The 22,542-nt window shown below is 34.6% G+C and overlaps 1 protein-coding gene across 1 annotated transcript; it reads right to left on the bottom strand.

The window, feature by feature from the left end:
• Positions 1 to 439: 439 nt before the first annotated feature.
• Positions 440 to 21,603, bottom strand: LOC128998684 (protein CDV3 homolog). Its single transcript, XM_054424922.1, has 5 exons — positions 21,289 to 21,603; positions 16,611 to 16,833; positions 15,292 to 15,414; positions 11,577 to 11,685; positions 440 to 2,071 (listed from the first exon to the last, which is right to left on the bottom strand). The coding sequence occupies exons 1-5, from the start codon at positions 21,475 to 21,477 to the stop codon at positions 1,933 to 1,935; spliced, it is 783 nt and encodes a 260-aa protein (XP_054280897.1). The 5' UTR covers positions 21,478 to 21,603; the 3' UTR covers positions 440 to 1,932.
• Positions 21,604 to 22,542: the final 939 nt, after the last annotated feature.

Genomic DNA, 22,542 nt, shown 5'->3' with positions numbered 1-22,542 from the left:
GGTGTATTAGCTGGTGAAGTAATAATTTCCTGAAGATTTCTACTATTTAACACTTGCTTAAATTCTATAGATAAATAGGTAAAGGGTGTTTTCAATGATTTTATTACTTTTTGTCATTTTAGGATAACCAATGATGCAAGAGGGTCCACAATATAATTTTTGAGCTGTCTCACAAAGTCCAATACAAACTACTCGACTGTTGCACGACGGCCAAATCTCATCATGTCCAAAAGTACAGTAACTACAATAAACAGTCTTTCTGCAAGCTTTGGATGTCATGGGATTGTCATAAGATTGCTCAAGAATTATATTTTGGATGTCGTGACACTTGGACTTTGTGTAATGCATCCGAAATAGGCCATGTGGTATGTTCCTGAATGGTCAAAATCTCAAAGAAATTAATAGAAAGCTAATATTGTGAAGGTATTAAGAAAATAAGTTCAACACAAGGCAAAATTTATTGTAATGAAATAAGGAAAAATTGACAAATCCCAGAACAGTCTCTTTTTTACACAAATCGTATATAATTTTGTGCAGTTTCAATAGTACAAATACATGAATATTAGAGACTTCTAACACTGAAAGAACTCTACTGAGGTTCTTATAATAACACACAGTTTCATTATATACAAATAAAATATAAGACTTAGTACAAAACAATATTTTCAAATGTGGGCTATATTTTTTTGTTTGAAATTGTAAAAATTAACATAAAAGTTTAAAAATTAACATAAGAGTTTAAAAATTAACATAAGAGTTTAAAAATTAACATAAGAATTCAAAATTAAATAAAGAAATTAAAAAATTAACTAAATACCACCGTTTCACGGTTATGCTTTCTCTTTAGATATAAAATGTTAAAAATTATTTTTATTTTTTTATTGAAACCGATGACACAAACAATTTGTACTGACTGCTGAACAGCATGCTTGCTGGGGTGGCTTCTTTTAAATAACCACATACAATTGGGTACATACATTACCAGAATAATTACAAAATAAAAAACCTTGAGAAATACATGAAGACTCTTTTGGTTATTCTTAATTGGTAGAACACTCAACACAATAACAAGCCTTAAAAAATCCCTTTAACTGGGGTTCCCACTCCATTGAGAAATCTAAAATCCTATCTAGATATCTACCTTTTGCTGTGATACTATTTTGTAGAATAAAAAAAAGAATGTTTAACTTTTAACGTTTCCCAAGATACATTTTTACAACCACTTTAAAAATGTAATTGCTTATAAAATACATTTTGAAAATGGGAACAACATTGTTTGTGCCAAAGATTTGTAGATCATTTTACATGCACTAGTATACATATTTTTATGGGCCTTAAAGCATATTCAAAATTAGAAAAGTTCGCAAACAAATTAAATGGAAGGGTTCCTAGAAATGTGTCAGTGGTATTCAGTGATGCTCATTTACATGCTCGTTTACATTGTATCATACAATTCAATTAACACGTGTATGTACAAACAGTGCTATTCTCTATTCGTTAGATTGCAAGCATTGTTACACCGATGTAGGTAACAGGCATGGTAAGAAGCCGTATTGAGCAGACAGAAAGGCTTCTGACTATAATAGTAAAAATATCATTTAACACACAATTTTTCAAGATTTTCAAAATCTTGAAAACCAAACGATTTGTACATCTATCAAAAACATTTACATGAGAGGTCAGCTGAAATGAAGCATTGCACAACAAAACTATTTTCAACAAATACAAAAAATGCAACATTAGCCTTGGGTGTAAATGAACAACTCCGGTCTTCCGCGATACCCACATTCATATGACAATACTTACAAATCGTTAGGAACCCTTTACTCATGGCGAATGTTTAACTGAAAAATGTCGTTGGAATAAATAGTTGAAAACAATTCAAATTTAAACAAAATTTGGAACAATTGGTTGATATTGCTGTAATATAACTCAGCTTTGATCGGTTAAAGAGGCAAACTTGTTCCCGAGAGCGAGCTTGTTTGGAGTCATCCTGGTAGAGTTTTCCGAGTACCGTGATGAGTGACTTTTGCTGTTCCTCACTTCTTCAAAACCAACTTCCTCCCTTTTCCTAAACGGAAGAACAAATGGGAACATAAATATATCTTATAGTTTCAGACTTAAGACAATGCTTTAACATTATTTCATCATTCCTACAGCTTATGAACTATTTTACAATACTGCTGAGGTAAAGATTGCATTAATTAAATGGTAAAAATAAAAGTGTACTAACAAAAATATAATGACAAGAAGAATGAATTTGTAGCTACAACATACCTAAAATACATGTAGGTATTTCAACGTTTTTGCCTTATGTTCCAATGTCATTGTTATTGAAACACACATATTTTGGACCTGAGCCCTGTTTCATAAAAATACTAGTATAGTAATTACTAGTCTAGTAAATACTAGTCCCGTATTTACCTGTCCTACTAATTTGTGTTTCATTAAAGGCGGTGACACACTATCGATCTTTTCCCCGATCAAGACCCCGAACCGAGCAGGTAGAAGGGAGAAGGGAGGTAAATATTAAGCAAAATTTAAATCCGAATATTTCCCCGAACAAGACCAAGACCAAGTTCTATCGAGCGCGGAGGCAGTAATAATAAAACAGTAATAAAACATGAAATAACATGTTACAGAATGATAATTTTAATTGTATTTAATAATATTTATTTTTATATTAATTTTGAAAGAATTTATGTATAATATAAATTACTTACTTCAAGGTAAACATTATTGACTTTATAGGCTTACAGGACAGTAGTCCAAAATTGTGTCTTATTTCAACTAATATTGATCAAAGCTGACATGTTTCGTTGCACTGCAACATCGTCGGAGCTTTACGTCAAAAACATCAAATACAACACGGGACACGGAACATTTAAACACGAAATAACACGATAGCGCTATCATTACACGGCACGGCAGCGGTTGTAGGTAGACTCTAGAGATTTGATGTTTAAATTATTAAATTTGATGTTTTTGACGTAAAGCTCCGACGATGTTGCAGTGCAACGAAACATGTCAGCTTTGATCAACATTAGTTGAAATAAGACACAATTTTGGACTACTGACGGAGGTAAGCCTATAAAGTTATTATTCGTAGTCCAGGGGCTATCAGAATGAATAATGTAAACATTATTGGTAACATTGATATAACGGTTTCAACTTGTAAAATACATTTCCAACCTTGACCAAACAAACCACAAAATTACAACATAAATGCCCATAATAACGCAAAATAACGACAAAATATTACCCAACATTTATTTATTTTGCCAATTAAAGAGTTTAATTGTCATATTAAATTAGAACTATCAACGCCAGCGCAGGCGACCGCTCGGTGCGGCGCTCGCGACGATGTACGGGGCAAAGTATACCGTGACACACTATCGTACATCACTTTGTACATCGGACCGATCTTTTCTTTGATCTTTCGCCAAAAAACCGCCTCCAGAGCGCTCGTCTACCTGCTCGGCCTGATGTCTGGTTCGCCGTCTGGATCGGTGTACGGACCCGTGACACACTATCGAACATGCTCCCTTCGACCTCCCTTCTCCCTGCTCGGTTCGGGGTCTTGTTCGGGAAAAGATCGATAGTGTGTCACCGTCTTGAACATTTTTATACCGCTAGTAAATACTAGTGTATTTTACTAGTCACGTGACCAAAACTACTTGTCACATGACCAACTTTACAAGTGAACTGTCAACACTAATTTCTAACCTCAATCATGGGTTTTCTGACACTTCATAAAGGGTTTTAATTTTTTTTAAATTTGATACTAAAAGTAAATAGCTGTAGAGACGCAGTGTCTTCTTTTAATTAATATCTATATAGACATGTAAGTAAAACAATCACATACAGTTGAACCTCGTTTGTACGAACCTCGTTAAAACGAATTCCTCGATAAGACGATTTTTTTTTAATCCCCTTGACACTTTCATATAGGTCAATGCTAAAAACACCTCTATACAACGTAGTAATTAAGTTAAAAACCTCCATAAGACGAATTTGTTTGTGACATGGGCTAGGACTGATTAACCTCTATACAACGAATATTCTTAGCACAAAACCTCTACAAGACGAACGTGACCTCTATAAGACGAATTTATCATAATCTTAACCTCCATAGTACGTAGTTTTCAAAACAAACAGAAGCTTGTCTCAACATGAAACCCCCACCCATCCCTCCTCCTTCCTCAATCATTGTTTCGAAAAACCTTGGAGCAAGGAGAAACCTCTATAAGAAGAATAACAGCAGCATTAAACCTCGATAAAACGACCCTCTTTATTAAGAATACCTCTATTGTACGAATATTTCCCGTACCCCTTGAAATTCGTCTTATAGAGGTTCAACTGTATTATTTATCAAACCGCTATTATTTATGTTCATCAATGAACCCACCGCCGCCGGCGTCGCCGCAAACAAACACGGTCATTGTAGTAACCGGTTGTAGGCCTAGTTGCGGCGCTCAACAGTTGTGTGGAAGTTGATCTGTTGCTGCCACATACGCTGTGATTTTTAGTTTTTTTTTTTTATCTGACGTATAAAATTAAGCTTACTGAATGCTATACCTAAATTAGCTTATGAGTATCGAAAATAAGGCTCAAATTTTGAATGTAATTAAGTAGTCAAAGGACATTTTGTTTGGATTTGGAACGTTAAGTACCCTGGCCTATGTTTTCAAATATTCGAATGCATAAGAATATTTGAATTAAAAATTGTTTGATGGTTTTCTAATTTTGAGTCTACAAACCATGAATAATAAGCCTAAACGTTTATTGATGTAAAAAATAATTGCAACGCTGTAACAAGCAATGGAGATGTAGGTTTTCAAGTATAGTAAAAAATGGCCTAGGCGCTTTGGCAGGGCGTAGCTCAGAGGTAGAGTTCTCGCCTCTCATGTGGTGGGTCCCTGGTTCAAATCCGCACTACTCAGTATTCTTTTTATTCCATTAATTTAACTTTTACATTTTTTCCCACTTCAATGACAGCACGAATCAACATCTATTTTTTTTTTTACTATGAATAACAAATTCAGGATACTTAAATGAATTAAAAGTATTGTTTTTATGATTAAGCAGTCCAGTCCAACACAAAAAAAAAATTATAGTCCTACGAAATTGATAGTACATCACAGGGTTTTAGCTATTTAGGGAAGCAAATAATAAGCACCTAAAGAAAATACTATGCAACTCCTCTTTCAAATTGTCTTATTTTCATCAGCACATTGGTTTAACTGGACTAGATCAGCAGGAAGTGGGCAGTACTGAAACAACTGTTCTCGTGGGAAAGATTTGAGACCAGTGATCACGTGTCTAAATACAATGCTCTCCTAAATTTAAGTCGAATATCACAGTAAACAGTCAGTTTTAACGAGTTTATGGGGACATCGGTTTAACAGGAAATCCCGTTATCCGGACTGGTCTCAGTCCCGAGGAGTCCGGATAAGAGGGAGTCTACTGTACTATTATTTCCTGTTAAAATGTAAAAAAAACCAGAGCTTTGGGTGCAAAATAATCTGATAAATGTTGTCAATGTTGGATACATTTTTGAAGATCTTTGTATGCAATACGGTATGCTGTTTTAATTTGGTTTCGCTCAAAGCCTAATTTTTTTCTCCGTGCTATTTTATTATAGCTTAATAGTTGATAAAACCATTAAATTTAACTCAAGTAAAAGAAAACTTTCACACTACGTAGTTTATAGCTTATAGAATTATTCTAATTGGGCAATTTTTCATCCATAAATTCACTAATTTTGTACTTCACCACATTTATTGATTGTAATTTATATCTAATAATTTTCATTTTAGCACTAGCAAAACAAATTGTTTATCTAAGATTGCAAACGTGAACCAATTTACACTTGAACTTAATTAATAATTCATTTTTACAATGATGTCAGTAATGAAATATCACTCTTTTAAAAAAATACTAGTCTACTACAAATAATACGGGTGGATAGAGGTTGGTAGAAAATGGCAGTATTTACCAGAGTAAAACCTTATGAAACACACTTGTTGTCAACACTAGTAATATTAGTCCCTACACTAGTAACTAGTATTTTACACTAGTAAGTTTTTGAAACGTAGACTTGTAAAATACACTAGTATTACTAGTCCATGGACTAGTAAATACTAGACTAGTATTTTATGAAAAGGGCCCCGGCGGTATTATTGAATAGTAATAATAATATCTTTTTGATGTTAGCCACCGTAATACGTTGAATATATAAATTGGTATTAACCAATTTAATAATATTTTTTTTAGAAATCATATGAATCTGATTGCTTAGGTAAATACAAAAACTATATGTTTAATGTGATATTACAAAAATTACTAACACACTTATTTTTTAATCATGCACAAGCATTTGTTATAATTTTTTGTACCTTGTATGATCACATTTAACTATGTACCATTAAAGCCCAAAAAGGATTTAGTAAAACTGAATCCATTAAGAAAATACAACTACACCATGATTAAAGTATGTAATATAACACATGAGCACCCTGAATTTAGTCTGTGAATTTAATATGTGATATATTTTAAGTCCAAATACTCCAGCTGCAGTAAACCAGCAGATAAGCAAATTTTTCATTAGTATGGCTAGATTTTCATTACAATATTTTCTAAAAATTGTGATATTCATTCCCTAATTAGGCCTAAATAACATCAAATTTAGTGGGTAATTACGTTTCCTGCTGCAAGGAATGTATAGTGTGTTCAAAATCGGGTTGGTTTTACTTTAGTTGTTGTGCTAACAAATACATTTATATATGTTACAGGCGAAATAGATAATCAGACATTCTATACAATTCCTAAAATCAACCAGGCAAAGTATGAAATAGAGCTTATTATATACTTTACCTAGTCTTTCTATAGAATGCCTGTTAGCAATGTAGGTAAGGTATTAAATATGCCGTTGTAGGACTTTTTTAACCTTCTGTACCCTTGTATGGCATTACTAGTCTAAAATAAACTAACCAAACCTTTGCTAGCCATAAACACAATATTGTTTTCCTACAGTCACCTGACAAAGTGGGCTTCCTTGCACTGATTATAGTACAGAAAGTTGCTAATTGCTGCATTTACTTACTTTAATTTGTCACACTTTTTTGCTGATCATTTTTTGCCGCACACCAGTATTCCAACCAAACAACACAAAACAGCGTGCTTTTATTAGGCATGTAATACGTGTAGGGTTGAAAATAAGTTGGCAACACTTACTACTACTGTACGACTATGATCAGCTAGTGCAGTGTTTCCAGCTTCAACGCTTTAGGTTCAACACTTGGATTTAACCTAACCTAAAACGTGTTGTTTAGTGTTTGAAAGACTATTTTTTTCTATTCTTTATAGTAACTGTTTGAAAAATATAATGTGTAAAGCGAGTAAATAAACACTTTTAGTCTAATAATATATTTACACTTATACTGTTTACTCGCAGGTTCGTCTATTGGGTCTGATGATGATTGGAGTGTCCAACCGAAATCGATCACGGCTTACCATCTTTTATATGTATTTACCGTCTTGTGAGTTGACAGTATAAGTAAAAATATATTATTACAAGTGTTATTTGACTATTTTTGTACTTTCAGGTAATATAATAACATGTACGATGCTGATCAAGAAGTTATTTGTTTTAAGGAAGTATTAAATACGCTGGTGTAGGACTTTTTAAGACTTCTTACCCATCTGTTTTTTTACGCTTGTTCGGCATTACTTATCTAAAATAAACTAACCTAACCATACACAAATAAAAATCAATCCTGTTAAATACAATTTTTTCAAATATCTTTATTCTATACTTTGCTGACACTCCTACGGGTAATCTATAGAATGCCTAAGATTAGGGAAATGATGAGGATAGACAAAAATTACACACTTTTTTTAAGCAAAGAATTTTTTCTGAAAGAAATATTAATAACTTTATAAACTCTATCAGCAAAATGAAGTGGAATACTACAAAAAATAACAACCTTTTTCTAAACAGTAATAATTTTTTTGGTTCTTTTCAAAGAATTTTTGAGGAATCTTTCCCTTTCAAACCTGTTAAAATTAAAAAGAAAATAGTAAATAAAAAATGGGTAACACAAGGTATTCAAATTTCTAGTCAAAAGAAAAGAATGTTAAGCAACTTAGCAAAGAGTACTACTGATGTTAACTTTATTGGCTATGTAAAAATGTACAAAAAAGTTTTTAAATCTGTTTGTAACCTAGCAAAGAAAATGTATAATTGTAGTTATATAAATAAGGCTAGTAATAAGACTAAAGCAGCATGGGTTGTGGTTAAAGCCGAACTTGGTTACAAGCCAATCAATAATTCTTTTCCTGATTTAGTTATTGATAGCAAGTTAGCCTCAGATGGCACAGTTATTGCAAGTCACTTTAATTCTAAATTTATTGAGGTAGGGAAGGATTTAGGGGTAAATTTTTCCAAGAGTAAGGCAATGGAACTAGTAAAAAAATCAATCACACATAGGCCTGATATTCCAATTTTTAACTTTAGTTTAGTTACACCTCAGCAAGTTATCAAAATAGTCAAGTCACTAAGCGATAAAAAAAACGGCTGGTTGGGATGGGATTTCAACTACTATGATAAAAAAAGTAATTAAGTTTGTTGCTGAGCCATTGTCCATAATCATCAATCAGACTTTAAACCATAGCACTTTCCCTAATCATTTGAAGTATGCAGAGGTGAAGCCATTATTTAAAAAAGGTTCTAAGAGTAATTCAGATAACTACCGACCTGTTTCTGTCCTGCCTTCTTTTTCAAAGATATTTGAAAAAATTGCACTCAATCAAATGTCCTATTTTCTGGAATCTAATAACTTATTAGATGATTAACAGTTTGGTTTTAGGAAAAATCGAAGTACCACTTCCACTGTGGCTCATTTTGTAAATTCAATAACACAGAGCTTGGATGGGTCACAGAGCACTATTGGCGTGTTCTGTGACCTATCCAAAGCCTTTGATAGTGTACACCATCAAATTCTTCTTGATAAATTATCCTCATATAGATTCTCAGAATCAGTTATTTTGTGGTTGAAATCATATTTAAACGATCGCTTTCAAAAAACAGTTATTATTAAAGAAAACATTAAGTATGCTTCTGAATGGGAAAAGATTGTTATGGGGGTGCCTCAGGGCTCTATATTAGGACCGTTATTGTTTTTGATGTACATAAATGATCTACCTAAGAATGTTAAAACTAGTTTGTTGTTATATGCTGACGATACGACAGCCATCATTAAATCAAAAGACAGTCATGAACTAAGTTTAGCCTTGAATTAAGCTCTTCAAGATCTGTCAAAATGGTTTAAAGTAAACGGTTTAAAAATGAACCACATTAAAACACAAATAGTAAAATTTCAAACTGCACAGTGTAGGGACGATCTTGAAGGCTTTGTTTATTTTGATAATGAAAAACTAAATCTTAGCAACACAGCTAATTTTTTAGGAATTGATGTAGATAGTTTATTGAATTGGAAGAATCACATTCATAACACCTCTAAAAAGTTAAATTCAGTATGTTTTCAAATGTTGGTCTTAAGAAATGTTGTTGATTTAAACACCAGACTAATGATTTATCACGCTTTATTTTCGTCAATTTTACAGTATGGAATAGAGCTTTGGGGCGTCACATCTGATTCGTATAAGCTTTTTAAACTTCAAAAAAGAATACTTAGAATTATGACTTTTAAATCCGTAAAACATTCTTGCAAACAACTTTTTAAAGAACTAAAGATTCTAACCGTCCCTAATTTGTATATTCTTAAATGTTTATTGTATGTGAAATCAAATTTTGAAAAACTCAACAGTGAAAATAATCGGCACAATTATAACACTAGATTTCATACAGATTTTCAATATCCTATACACAGATTAAATCTTGTGGAAAGGACACCTTCTTATATGGGTAAAAGATTTTTTGACAAGTTTGCCTGGGTACTACAAATCTATAATAGGATTAGTATCTTTTAAAGAAAAAATTTTTGAATTTTTGTTGGAAAAGAATTATTATAGTATTGATCAGTTTCTCGAAGACAAATCAATGTGAATTGTTTGTTTTGTTACCTACTATGTATTTATTTTTACCAATATAAGCTAGTTTATTTTAGTATAGTTTGACAATGTCACCTGTTTTGTCTGGCTGTGACAGAGCATTTAAAAAAAAACGTTTTGTGACAATAAAGATGACTTTGACTTTAGGGCTATACACAATTCCTAGTCAAAGTGTATAAAATCCTATCCTATTCTATTTCCTACTTTGCCTAAAAGCTTCAGTCATTGTATAGAATGCCTGCATTATATACTAATACTTTGCTTGTAACAAATACATATGAATTTGATCGTCTTGATTGGATGACGTTCTTAGCCTTTGGGAAAATCAAAATGAAAGTAAATCAGTCCAAGGCCTTACCATGAGATCTACTGTAATAGATCATTCTCTATTGGGAAAATTTGCTAAAAATACAAAATCAAGATTAACTAATTTATTAAAATAACTAATTGAATTATAGTATTTTACAAAAATAATATAAAATATAAAGATATTTAAAAAAAAACAATGACAAAGTTTCATTAGCCTATATGACACTAAGTTATAATAATGTGTTTAGTGATAAAATTATAGAACTTTGAATCACCATTATTTATTTTGGGTGTAAACTTAAGTTGTATATAAAGCTCTATAGTTTTTTAGTCTCTGGGCAACATTTATAGGCCTATACATTTTTGTTACAGTCAAATGTTGACAGAAGCGAAAAACTCTGAATTACTTTATGTTTGAAGATTTCTTTAATTGATAGAAAAATCTTTTCACAGGGACATCCGTATGTCAACGATTACTGCAACTGGGACACAGTTTCTTAACGAATGGTATACAAAGCTACAAATTAAAAGCCTAAAGTAACTTAACAAGAGGTTTCACTTATTGGGAGGAAACATTTTCATTGAAATGTATAATGAAATAACAAAATTTTTGAACATGGGAGGATTTTTGTAAATTGCACAATTAATTGTCAAAGAACCACAAAATTTTACATTTTTAAAATTTTACGGAATTGTTTCAATATTGGCCACTTAAACAACTCAAAGGTCATCCTACTCCTTGTTGGATTTACAGGGAAATACAGGATGTTTTTAAAATATTGCCTTATCAGATTTGCCAAACCATTATTGCCAGATATTATTGGCTTAGAATTTTCCGAACATGAATCATCAACCTATTATTTTCCAACAGAAACAGTTTGGGAGCTAGCTGGTTTAGTGGTAAAGCACGGGACTTAAGTCTCCCAGGGCCTAAGTTCAAATCCCACCAAACACCGATGGATTTTATGTAAGTTATAAGATAATTCTGCGACCCTCTAAACCTAGCCTGAAGTGATATGAAACGGTTCAGGGCTAGAGCCTAAATCCTAGGATGTGAAGGTGGATCATAAAAAAAGAAATGGTTCTCTTCTTCAAATAATTTTTATAACATAAATGTTGTATCTGATGTAAGTGTTTATAGATTTCATAAACACATTTTACCATTATTACCTAACAAATCTGAGACTACTTACTTGCGTCCCCAAGCTCCACTGGGCTCGGCTGACGTAGCCGCTGAGAGTGTGGGGAACATGGCTTCACTGTTGACGTCCGGTGCCGCTCTAGATTTCTGGTTTCTTAAACCTAAAACAAAATTATACTGTAAAAACTACCGCTTGTCCTAAAATGTGATTTTTTAAAAGCACAGTGGAGTACCTATAAAACAAAATAGATCAGTAGTGGTTTTAATCTCCTTGGATTATTGTCTTCCAAGAAAGCATCACTCAGCTGAGCCCAGGCCAACCTAACGACCGGCTTTTGCAAAACAATTTAATAGCATACTAATGGAAGAAAGGTAGCAAACAACTAAGTTTAACACTCTTATAGCCTCCAATCTGTATTACCATATTTACAATTAAACAAATACATCTAATCTATGCATTGTTTGAATCGAAAATGAGACTTGTGGCTCTGACATAAAAACAGGAATACTGTATGTATCTAATATACTATAAACCTCATCTAACAAATACTGAAATAAATTTATCAGTGCAAAATAAGTTTAAATTCAGAAAATTAAAAGGAAAAAACAGAAAATTTTAATAAAATAAACAGAGTTGATGGGTAACATAAATACCATATTGTGAACACAAAGAATAACATGGTGTCTACTAAACCTGGTTTGAAAAATTCAAGGAGTTTTCCAGGAGAATTCAAGACAAATTCCTGAATTTTAAGAGCTACTATCGGAACTCGTTCAACTAATCGCAACCCGCTAATATTAATTTATTATTACTATTAATGATTATTTTAATTTAAAAGAAAACTTTTCCAAAGAAAATATTTTATACAACATAATAAAACAGTATAACTAGTAGGTAAGGCGACACCAGCTATCATCTCCTGCGATCGTGGGAATACCGGTGAGCATATCTTGCAGTCTTGTCAAAACAGGCAACCGATCGCGGCAAAACATATCCCGTGGTTTCGGCAACACCGCTAATCGTCTCCCACAATCGCGGCAATACCCGTGAGCATATCCTGCGGTTTCGGCGACACCGATAATCGTCTCCCGCGATCGCGGCAATACCCGTGAGCATATCCTGCGGTTTCGGCGACACCGATAATCGTCTCCCGCGATCGCGGCAATACCCGTGACCATATCTTGCGGTTTCGGCGACACCGATAATCGTCTCCCACGATCGCGGCAATACCCGTGAGAATATCTTGCGATTTCGGCGACACCGATAATCGTCTCCCGCGATCGTGCCAATACCCGTGACCATATCTTGCGGTTTCGGCAACACCGATAATCGTCTCCCGCGATCGCGGCAATACCCGTGACCATATCTTGCGGTTTCGGCGACACCGATAATCGTCTCCCGCGATCGCGGCAATACCCGTGAGCATATCCTGCGGTTTCGGCAACACCGCTAATCGTCTCACACGATCGCGGCAATACCCGTGAGCATATCCTGCGGTTTCGGCGACACCGATAATCGTCTCCCGCGATCGCGGCAATACCCGTGACCATATCTTGCGGTTTCGGCAACACCGATAATCGTCTCCCGCGATCGCGGCAATACCCGTGAGCATATCCTGCGGTTTCGGCAACACCGCTAATCGTCTCCCACGATCGTGGCAATACCCGTGAGCATATCCTGCGGTTTCGGCGACACCGATAATCGTCTCCCGCGATCGTGGCAATACCCGTGAGTATATCCTGCGGTTTCGGCAACACCGATAATCGTCTCCCACGATCGCGGCAATACCCGTGACCATATCTTGCGGTTTCGGCGACACCGATAATCGTCTCCCGCGATCGCGGCAATACCCGTGAGCATATCCTGCGGTTTCGGCAACACCGCTAATCGTCTCACACGATCGCGGCAATACCCGTGAGCATATCCTGCGGTTTCGGCGACACCGATAATCGTCTCCCGCGATCGCGGCAATACCCGTGACCATATCTTGCGGTTTCGGCAACACCGATAATCGCCCCCTGCGATCGCGGCAATACCCGTGAGCATATCCTGCGGTTTCGGCAACACCGCTAATCGTCTCCCACGATCGCGGCAATACCCGTGAGCATATCCTGCGGTTTCGGCGACACCGATAATCGTCTCCCGCGATCGTGGCAATACCCGTGAGTATATCCTGCGGTTTCGGCAACACCGATAATCGTCTCCCACGATCGCGGCAATACCCGTGAGAATATCATGCGATTTCGGCGACACCGATAATCGTCTCCCGCGATTGTGCCAATACCCGTGACCATATCTCGCGGTTTCGGCGACACCGATAATCGTCTCCCGCGATCGCGGCAATACCCGTGAGGATATCTTGCCGTTTCGGCGACACCGATAATCGTCTCCCGCGATTTCGGCAACAAAAGCGGCAGTGTTTGGTTAGCCGACGATTCCGATGACCGGGCTGTGGATTCCCGGAGGTTTGGTTGGATTCCTGGAGTTTTCCAGGACATTTCAAGGTAAGATAAAATTCCCGGAGTTTTCCCGGTTTTCCCGAATTTCCCGGAGTTTTCCCAGTTTTCCCGAATTTCCCGGAGAGTAGACACCATGAATAACCATAGTATTTATTTTTTCGTAGCAAATTGTTTTTTCTGATTTTTTCCATAATAAGAGAATTATTGTGAAATAGCAAAGTAGATTAGCTGCTGAGTTGTATACTAAACTTCAAGTCAGAGTGAGGCAGATTCATGGGTGAACCAGTCAACCGCACTAATAGTCTTATCCCTTGAGTCTATTGTGCGTGCTTGGAGCTGCTCGGGCAGCCTAGCTGGTGAGTCATTACTGGCTCCACTATCTCTGAGCAATATTTTTTATGTTGAAATATAAAAATCTGATGGTATCAATTAATATATTTTAATCTCCTGATCATTTTGATAACAAATTTGAAGAGCATCGTGGAATTTTAAGGTTACATTCAAAGTACAGTGTAATTTTAAAAATTCCACGATTCTCTTCAAATTTGGTATCAAAATGATCAGGAGATTAAAATATGTCCATTAATACCATCAGATTTTTATATTTTCTTCAAGGAAAAAATATTGCTCAGAGCCAGTAGTTTGACTCACCGGCTGCCCGAGCAGCTCCAAGCACGCACAATAGACTCAAGGGATAAGACTATTAGTGCGGTTGACTGGTTCACCCCGGTTCTGCCTCACTCTGACTTGAAGTTTAGTATAGTGACTTTCATGATGATTGTGATAAAGGGGCTGGAGAGATAAGGAGGACACAAACACTGATCTATGGAAGTGAGGAAGTGATTAGAAATTTGTGCTTGGATATCCAGTCTTTTAATGAAATGCAGACAAGCCATATTAGGCTTTTGCAGCATGGTGATAAATGACCTTTGTAAAAATGTTTTTCAATTTGTTTCAAATAAATAAATAGCCTAAATAAAACTCTTTACGCTGACATAACATGAACAGGAGATCAATTCAAACATTTTATCAAGGTTTGACACATCACTAGTGCATTACTTGTTTTTAGTTTCTTAATCAAAATTGTCTTAACAGTTTAAACTTTGAATTCCTGAATTCCCGTCTATTTTCTAATCTTTAACACCATTGATCCTTATGGTGGCGATTAATAAAGGTTATTAAAATTTGTTCTAACTTTAAAGCGAAAACAATTTTATTATTTGTGAAGAGGTCCTGAAAGTCATAATAGTTTATATTATCGGTAATTAAGAAATATTGGTATTTAGGACCTTACTAAAAGAGCTTACTTGAGAATGCCACTGGGGGTGGCTGGTTGCGCAAGTTGGGTGGGATGTAGGTTCCCCCGCTCACAGTGCCTCCGCTGCGCAATGGAGCTCTAACTACCTCCTCCTCAGCGGGCTTCTCGGATTCTGCAAAAGAATAATCTTCATAGATAAGCTTACAAAAATTATTATTGATTAGAATCTGCAAGATTAAAAACACATTCGTACTAATGCAAGAATAACATTGTTCAATATAAAAGGATCAACCAAAGAGTATTTGCTTCTATATTCTTCAAACACAATAGACGAAGCATTATTGTACATAACTCCTAACACATGGTTCCTTGACACTAAATTATTCTACAAAGTATTAAAATTTATTTTAAAAGTTCAATCAATTTTGCAATCAACTTTTTGGCCCTATGGCTCTTTCGGTTTGGGTGATAATTTGCTTCGGATAGATTTGTTTTTATGTTCTACTACAATTATAAGTAGGCCTATTTAAGTCTTCAATTATAAAAATGAAACTAACATAGTATTTTCTCGTAAGTAATAAAGCCTACTTTTGAATTAATCAGGATGAACCTGAAGTGCCTTGGTAGTCGCACCATTCTTGTCATGGTTGATAGGCTAAATACATTTTAGTCCTTCAAACAAATAGCCTAAATTTATTCACCAAGTCATAGTCAATGTTATTGTCCTTCAAAAAAATAACAATTTATTTAATGAAATGAAATGAGATGAGATGAAATGAAATAAGATTTTTTTTTTAAGCACTGTACAAAATGCAATAGGCATCGTCAAAAAATACATTTGTCAATACACACAAAATAGGCTTATAATCACTTTTTGCTCGAATGTCAGGTAGCTCAAGAATCTGACTCTTTGAAAAATTTATAAGACTAATTTTAGAATAAGGAAGATAGAGGCTAGCTTACCTTGAAGAAGTGTAGTTAGGCCATAGAACCTACAGAAGAGACAGTGTGCACACAATATTTCTAGAGAAAGTTATAGGGTTTATCTATAACTGTCTATACACTTGACACAATCCCCAAGGGGACAAAATATTGTGTGCACACTGTCTCTTCTGTAGGTTCTATGGCCTAACTACACTTCTTCAAAGTAAGCTAGCTGCTATCCGCCTTATTCTACAATTCAAAATCCTGGCCTAGAGCCTTCCATTGAACAAAACAAAATATATTTACCAAGCCATGGTTGATAACACGTTTCTGTCCTTCAGACAAATAACAATTTATCTACCAAGTCATATAAGATAACGTGATGTTTTTCAAACAAATAACAATTTATTTACCAAGCAAGAAGCGTAATCCACAAACACTCACCAGCGGGGTTGTCTTGTGTTGGCATTTGGGGAACCTTCCACGGACCCGTAGCTTTCCTTCGGGGAACCATTTCACCAGCTTCGTTTTCCTCCATACCGCCTTCATCGTCTTCATCCAATTCGTTTTCAGCTTCATCATTTTCCTGCTCGTTTAATGTAATATTCTGAATCTTCAAACCCGTGTAATCCTTTTTCTCTTCTTCAAAATCCCTCCATTCATCCTCCTGAAAAAAGGGTTGCAGTGAAGAACGTTTTTACTGGTTTCTTCAGTACATGTGTCACAAAGCTAAAATTGCTCTTCTTCTATCAGAGAAAAAGGAATAAGCTGGACTCAAAGACACCATCTGTGCAATTTTCCGGAAAAATTTGTATACTGATGCAAATAGTCCCAATTAACAAAAATAATATTGTATTGTTGCAGTATTAAGAGTCCTTGGAGCCTAGACGTTCTAACTCATAAAACTTAAAAAAAGAAGAAAATGTCTGATCCCACAGTGCCCTAGATATTTAAATTACAATCACCTTGGTATTTGAAAAAAATTCAGATGGTAAATAACTCAAAATTAATAATAGATGCCTGATAATAATAAGTGGCTAAGGTTTGAAATCATAAAAATTAACATTGCTCTCAATTAACAGGTGGGCAAATCCAAGATGGCCTTTAGCTTCCAAGGACTCCCTTGGAAAACAATTGAATAGGTACTACAAAGAAAATTTCTAATCTCATACTATACTGCCCTAGATATTTAAATTATAATCACTTTGGTGTTTGAAAAAGTATTTTTTATGATACAAATAAATGAATAAATGAAGTTTATTTCCCACTAAAAACCACAATATAACAATAAATAAGATGCAGAGAAATATGACTGGCTACTTGATCTAGTAGTGTAACCAGTTTGTTTATACTAACTTATCAGTTAAGATGACATTGTAATTTATCTGTTATAAAACATTGGATTTCGCCTGAACTGAGCATGTGATGGCAATTCCCTGACATCTGGTATTTATAAACAATGAAAGTTACCGGTATTACAACAAAATATTATTGATATAATTTATGAGATGCTGAGAAGAAAGCAAAATTATCGTTGCTTTACTAAACTGCCTTAAATTCAAACTATTCTTTATTTGAAGTGGTAGATAATTATAGTATTTTGGTCCTAGATATTGGAAAGAGTGGCGAAAAATTGGTATTGGTAATGCTTCTTGTTATGTATGTAAATAACTCTTCAGCAACTGTTTGAAACTATCCAAGATAGCCGTTAGCCTTTTAAGGACTTTTAAGGTGACTTTAATGAGTAGTCTGCTTAGGAGTCCCCTGTCTGTGTCTAGGCCTATATTAAATTAGCAAATTCCATCAATGGTTCCTTAAGTGGCTCATTTTGATGCTTAAGTCCAACGACATACAAAGAGAAACAGACTTACAGTATGTGTGATAAACCATACTTTTCATCAAAACAATTTTATAAACAAATTTGCAAACTACATGTTTAAATTATTTGGCTTACAAGTTGCTTCACACAAAATATCTTCCCAGGTTTTTCTCCTACTAACGTTAAGTAGGGCCTAAACTGACTATAATCATCAGCAATAAATTGTACCACAGATTTATTTTTAATGCTATAGCCAAACAAAGGAATATTACATATTATGACCGTCGTTGGTATATTGATGCAAAATGTATTACTCCACCAATGCAATAAGAAATCCTAGCCTAATTCATTACTATTTATTTGTATCATAACCAATTAATTAACAAAATTTTGTGATGAGTACGTTTAAGTATTTTAAATAATTTGAGTTGTCTTATTCAACACCTAAAAGCATGGGTCTACCCATTTTACTGAAATATTTTGACATTTCAATAAACTTGCCTGAATATTGACAAGGTAATGTTAAACGCTATTCAATACGAATAATAGTTAATTATGATCATAAATCAACGAGAACTATTTTCTTCAGTAAATCAGTGCAGTTTAAGAGTATGAAAAAGTACAGCTGATGCACTAGACCCTAGACCCTAACTCCTTTTTTTAACCCTAGGGATAGAAAGGACTACTTGAGCCCATGTTTTGAACAGCTGCACTTTTGCTTTGTAAAAAACTTTTTTTCTATCCTCTAAGGTTACAAGCAAGACTATTTCTTTCAGTTGACTGAGAAAATGGTGATTACTTTCGATAAACTGAGTTTAAATTACCATAAGCTTGGCCTACATAATCTACAATACTTTCCACTTTCATTGAATTAATAACTTATAGCTTGATTAGCACTATTAATCTCATTCTAAATAAAGGTAGTAGCAGCAAGAAGCAATAGTGATTTCATAACCAGGCAAAATATATCTAAATACATAAACAGCAGCAATGGAATATTGAGATATGACAGCTTCAACAGCAAAAAATTACACTTATATGGATATGCAACGTACCAATCTGGTAGTTACTTCTCCATATTAAAAATTAGCCTTGCTAAACTGAATTACTGTTTGTTTATTAACATCACAAGACGTCAATACATTTGGTGGGTAGTCGAGAACCATTTAAATATCAATATGTTCAATGAGATAAAAGTAATAAAAATTATATAAATAGGCCCTATGATATTGTAAAACATCAATAAATTTCAGTCGAAGCATGTTTAATTGTAGCTTGCTCCAAAAATGCAACACCTCTGAAACCTAGCCCAATATTTTCAACAATTTAACCGTAAATTTTAATGCTTATCATATAAATGTCAATTACAGTACTGTACATACGACAAAATTCACACAAATACGACATGGTAACCAATATTGATAAACGATTAAAGGATTTGTTTAAAGGGAAGATACCTAGCGCTACCACCACACCCAGTACCGGTACCTGAACCTTAAGAACTAGCGGTAAATCAGGGGGTCCCCAAATTATCTGTGCTGGGTCCTCTTTTATCCTGGTCCTAACAATGAAAGCAATGAACACCAGTTCTATATTATTTGCGGATGATACCATTCTTTTCACCACCTGGCATGTATCTCACACAGTCTAAAGATTTAACCACAATCGGTCCAGGTCTAAGAAAAGAAGCCCAAACGTGGTTTCAGAACATTCCAACTGAATAGAGCCAAAACCAGAGAACCTTTGGCATCCTCTCAAGAGAGTTCATTGAGAACATAGTAACTGTATAGGCCTAACTCTTCGGTTATCAGCTGGTCAGCCGAAAAGACTGGAATGACCACGCCCATGTCACCACATGGCTTGCTCTCTCACGTAGTGCCTCAGAAAAAGTGTAGCTGATACCTTGAATAAATCATGCGGCAGAAGTGGCTGAAATACTGAAACTTCATAAAGCAGTGGATCAACAACACTAAGCGGAACGCTCAAATTCTTCCCAACCTCACCACCAAGTTCTCCAACAAACTTCCTCTTAGGTATCGGTATCTTGACGATCAGAAGTTTAAAATGGCTGTAAAAGTCTTTAGTATCACCCTAAGTAAGACCCAACTACAACATTGCTGAATACCTTGATGCAAACTGCTGATTCAATTGATAAATTTGTGGCTTTAGGTTATGGCCAGTAGGTTTTATACATAGGCCTCCTAAGAAAATTGAATTTAGGCTACATAATATTTATGAGGTACCGGCCTAGTTGCCACATTTCATTTTTTTTTATCCAATGGAAAAACTGTTTTATTAAAAATCATTTAACAGTAGTTTTGTTTGGAGGCGATAATTTATGAAATGATAGCCTATTGTGACACAAAATGCATTTACTAAGCCTAAGTTACTTGATTAGGCTACCAAGAATTCGCTTTACTTGTAGGTATAATAGGCTATTTGTAAGCACGTCATTTAACAACACGGTTTAGAGCACAATTTAATGATGATGGTTAAAGAAGTATTAAAGAAAGTATTTAAGTATATAAAAATCACTGGTGAGTTACTCGACAGAATAAGTTGCAAATCACTTGGATCATTCACACCGAATAAGTCCCTGCCACCTGACAGAATTGACTTTGATTATCTGATTCCCTCATATTATCAATAAATAAAAGTAGAATATCGATTCAGTCGATAACCAAACTTAAGATAATCAAAAACTAAACTTCTTGTATCAATTGTAACATTCGCTAATACCACAGAGTAAGATGTTAAGGGTTTGCCACAGAATAGCCTAATTTGATAAGGACCGCTAACTGTCACTGTAGACTATGTTAATCATGAATATTAAAAAACATTGTCTCCTGGCATCAAATAACTCAACTTTTAATATTTGACTAAGTTTATAAGCCTACCCATGCAACTTGCTAATTTTTTTTTAAATAAGGCCATCTGATAAAATGTATTTAACTTGGCTGTATCATAAGATTAACCAAGGATACGGCATGTTTGAAGGCAAAACTGGTAACTGTCCTAACATAGGATAGGTCCTTCAGCAGTCATCAACTCCTTATCTAGGCCAGGTTACAACTATGGTCAAACGCCATTCGATTCTATATGATCAGTAATCCAATAATACAAGATGGTAAGCCTAAAAAGTCTAACACCAATAGTAGAGTAGAGAATGTAGAACAGAGGGGAAATAGGCTACCGACTTTCATTATGGTCCTTAACCATAAAACCATCAAACTAGGCTATTGGCCTTATTTTTTTACAACCTAATAGCTTAAGTTTTAATTCTGGTAAAGTATGTTAGACTACCTGAATTATTGTGCCGTTTTCTTCTCCATCTGGACCAGTAGTGTTTTGTAAAGTCTTTTCCTTTTTAGACTTTTCTGTCTTTTTGCCAGTTTCCTCCAGCTTTTTAGCAATTTCATCTGCGGTGGTAAATTTCTTTCCTTTCGACTTTTTCTTATCTTTTTTTGCGAAGAAATCATCCAGATCAGCCATTTTAGAAATAAATTCTTGTAGAATAACTATTATTTTACAAACAAAATTTAATTACTAATAATTTACACCTAACGTCCACATGTACCTTCAAAAGCTACCATAGCCTAAAAGAGACGTCATGGTAGAGCCAGAATCCAGCCAGAATACTTGAAGTCAGTTGGGTGATCGATCAAAGGCATTTAAAATAAGAGACAGGATACTGTCATCATGATTTAACGTACGAAAGCTCAAATACTATAACTACGAAACACCATTTACAATTTACCAGAATTTTCTGACTGATCCGCCTATCCACATACCAATGTTATAAATATATGTTTTGTATTTATGTCAGTTTGTTTAAATGTATGATATGTTTAAATGTCTGGCGCCATCAATCCCTTTTGGGTAAAATATGAAGATACGGTAATAAGGTAATCAAACTAATTTGTTTCGGAAGTTTGTTGAAACACAAAAATAACAACTTCTCTTTTAAAATAAAGTAAAGAATTGCTAAATTACTCTTGTTCCGTCACAAATAAGTAAACAAACACGCAGAACGGGGCACGACACGGCGCGGCGCGCATGACACGCGTTAAAAAAAAACTAACCCTTCCAGGGCTATGAAGGGCTGGAGCTTAATTATTTTTGCCAAAAATTAAAAACTTAAGTGGTTGTGTTTTGTATTTATTTCACTTGAAATAATTCATGGATCATAGAAAGATTTTCCTTAGGGCTGAACTATTTTTTTTATAAAAGTTATGAAGAAAACAAAATTTAATTTGACGGATATATCCGTCTTTGGCCCACAAAAACAGAAGGTGGACGGATATATGAGTGAAAATTTAAAAACGTACGTTTTCAGGAAAAGCACTTTGCAAATTTTTTTCCCCTTTTTTCAAAACTTTTATTATTATTTTTATTTCATTAACATTTTAAGTTTCATAAAATGTCCATGGTAACGCAATATCTTTGGTAGTTTTCTTTTTAAAGAGCATCTTTAGTAGAAAAACACAAAATCCTGTCACGACCATATCGGACGTTTAAATGAATATTAAAAATAGTTAATATTATTTTTATAACTAT

The sequence above is a fragment of the Macrosteles quadrilineatus genome, unplaced genomic scaffold (genome assembly GCF_028750875.1).
Source record: "Macrosteles quadrilineatus isolate MER2022 unplaced genomic scaffold, UCM_ALF_1.0 Scaffold_7__1_contigs__length_78375512, whole genome shotgun sequence".
Classification (NCBI taxonomy): domain Eukaryota; kingdom Metazoa; phylum Arthropoda; class Insecta; order Hemiptera; family Cicadellidae; genus Macrosteles; species Macrosteles quadrilineatus.
Note: the sequence above shows the minus strand (reverse complement) of the source record. Positions and strands in the feature narration are given on the sequence as shown.

Bases quoted from the DNA above. Each gene is read 5' to 3' on its own strand.
- LOC128998684 (XM_054424922.1), bottom strand. From the start codon at position 21,477: ATGGCTGATCTGGATGATTTCTTCGCAAAAAAAGATAAGAAAAAGTCG. The intron at 11,686-15,291 runs GTAAGCTCTTTT...ATTTTGTTTTAG, and splicing joins ACCCCCAGTGGCATTCTCAA to GTTTAAGAAACCAGAAATCT. The intron at 2,072-11,576 runs GTAAGTAGTCTC...TCTTCCGTTTAG, and splicing joins AGTGGAGCTTGGGGACGCAA to GAAAAGGGAGGAAGTTGGTT.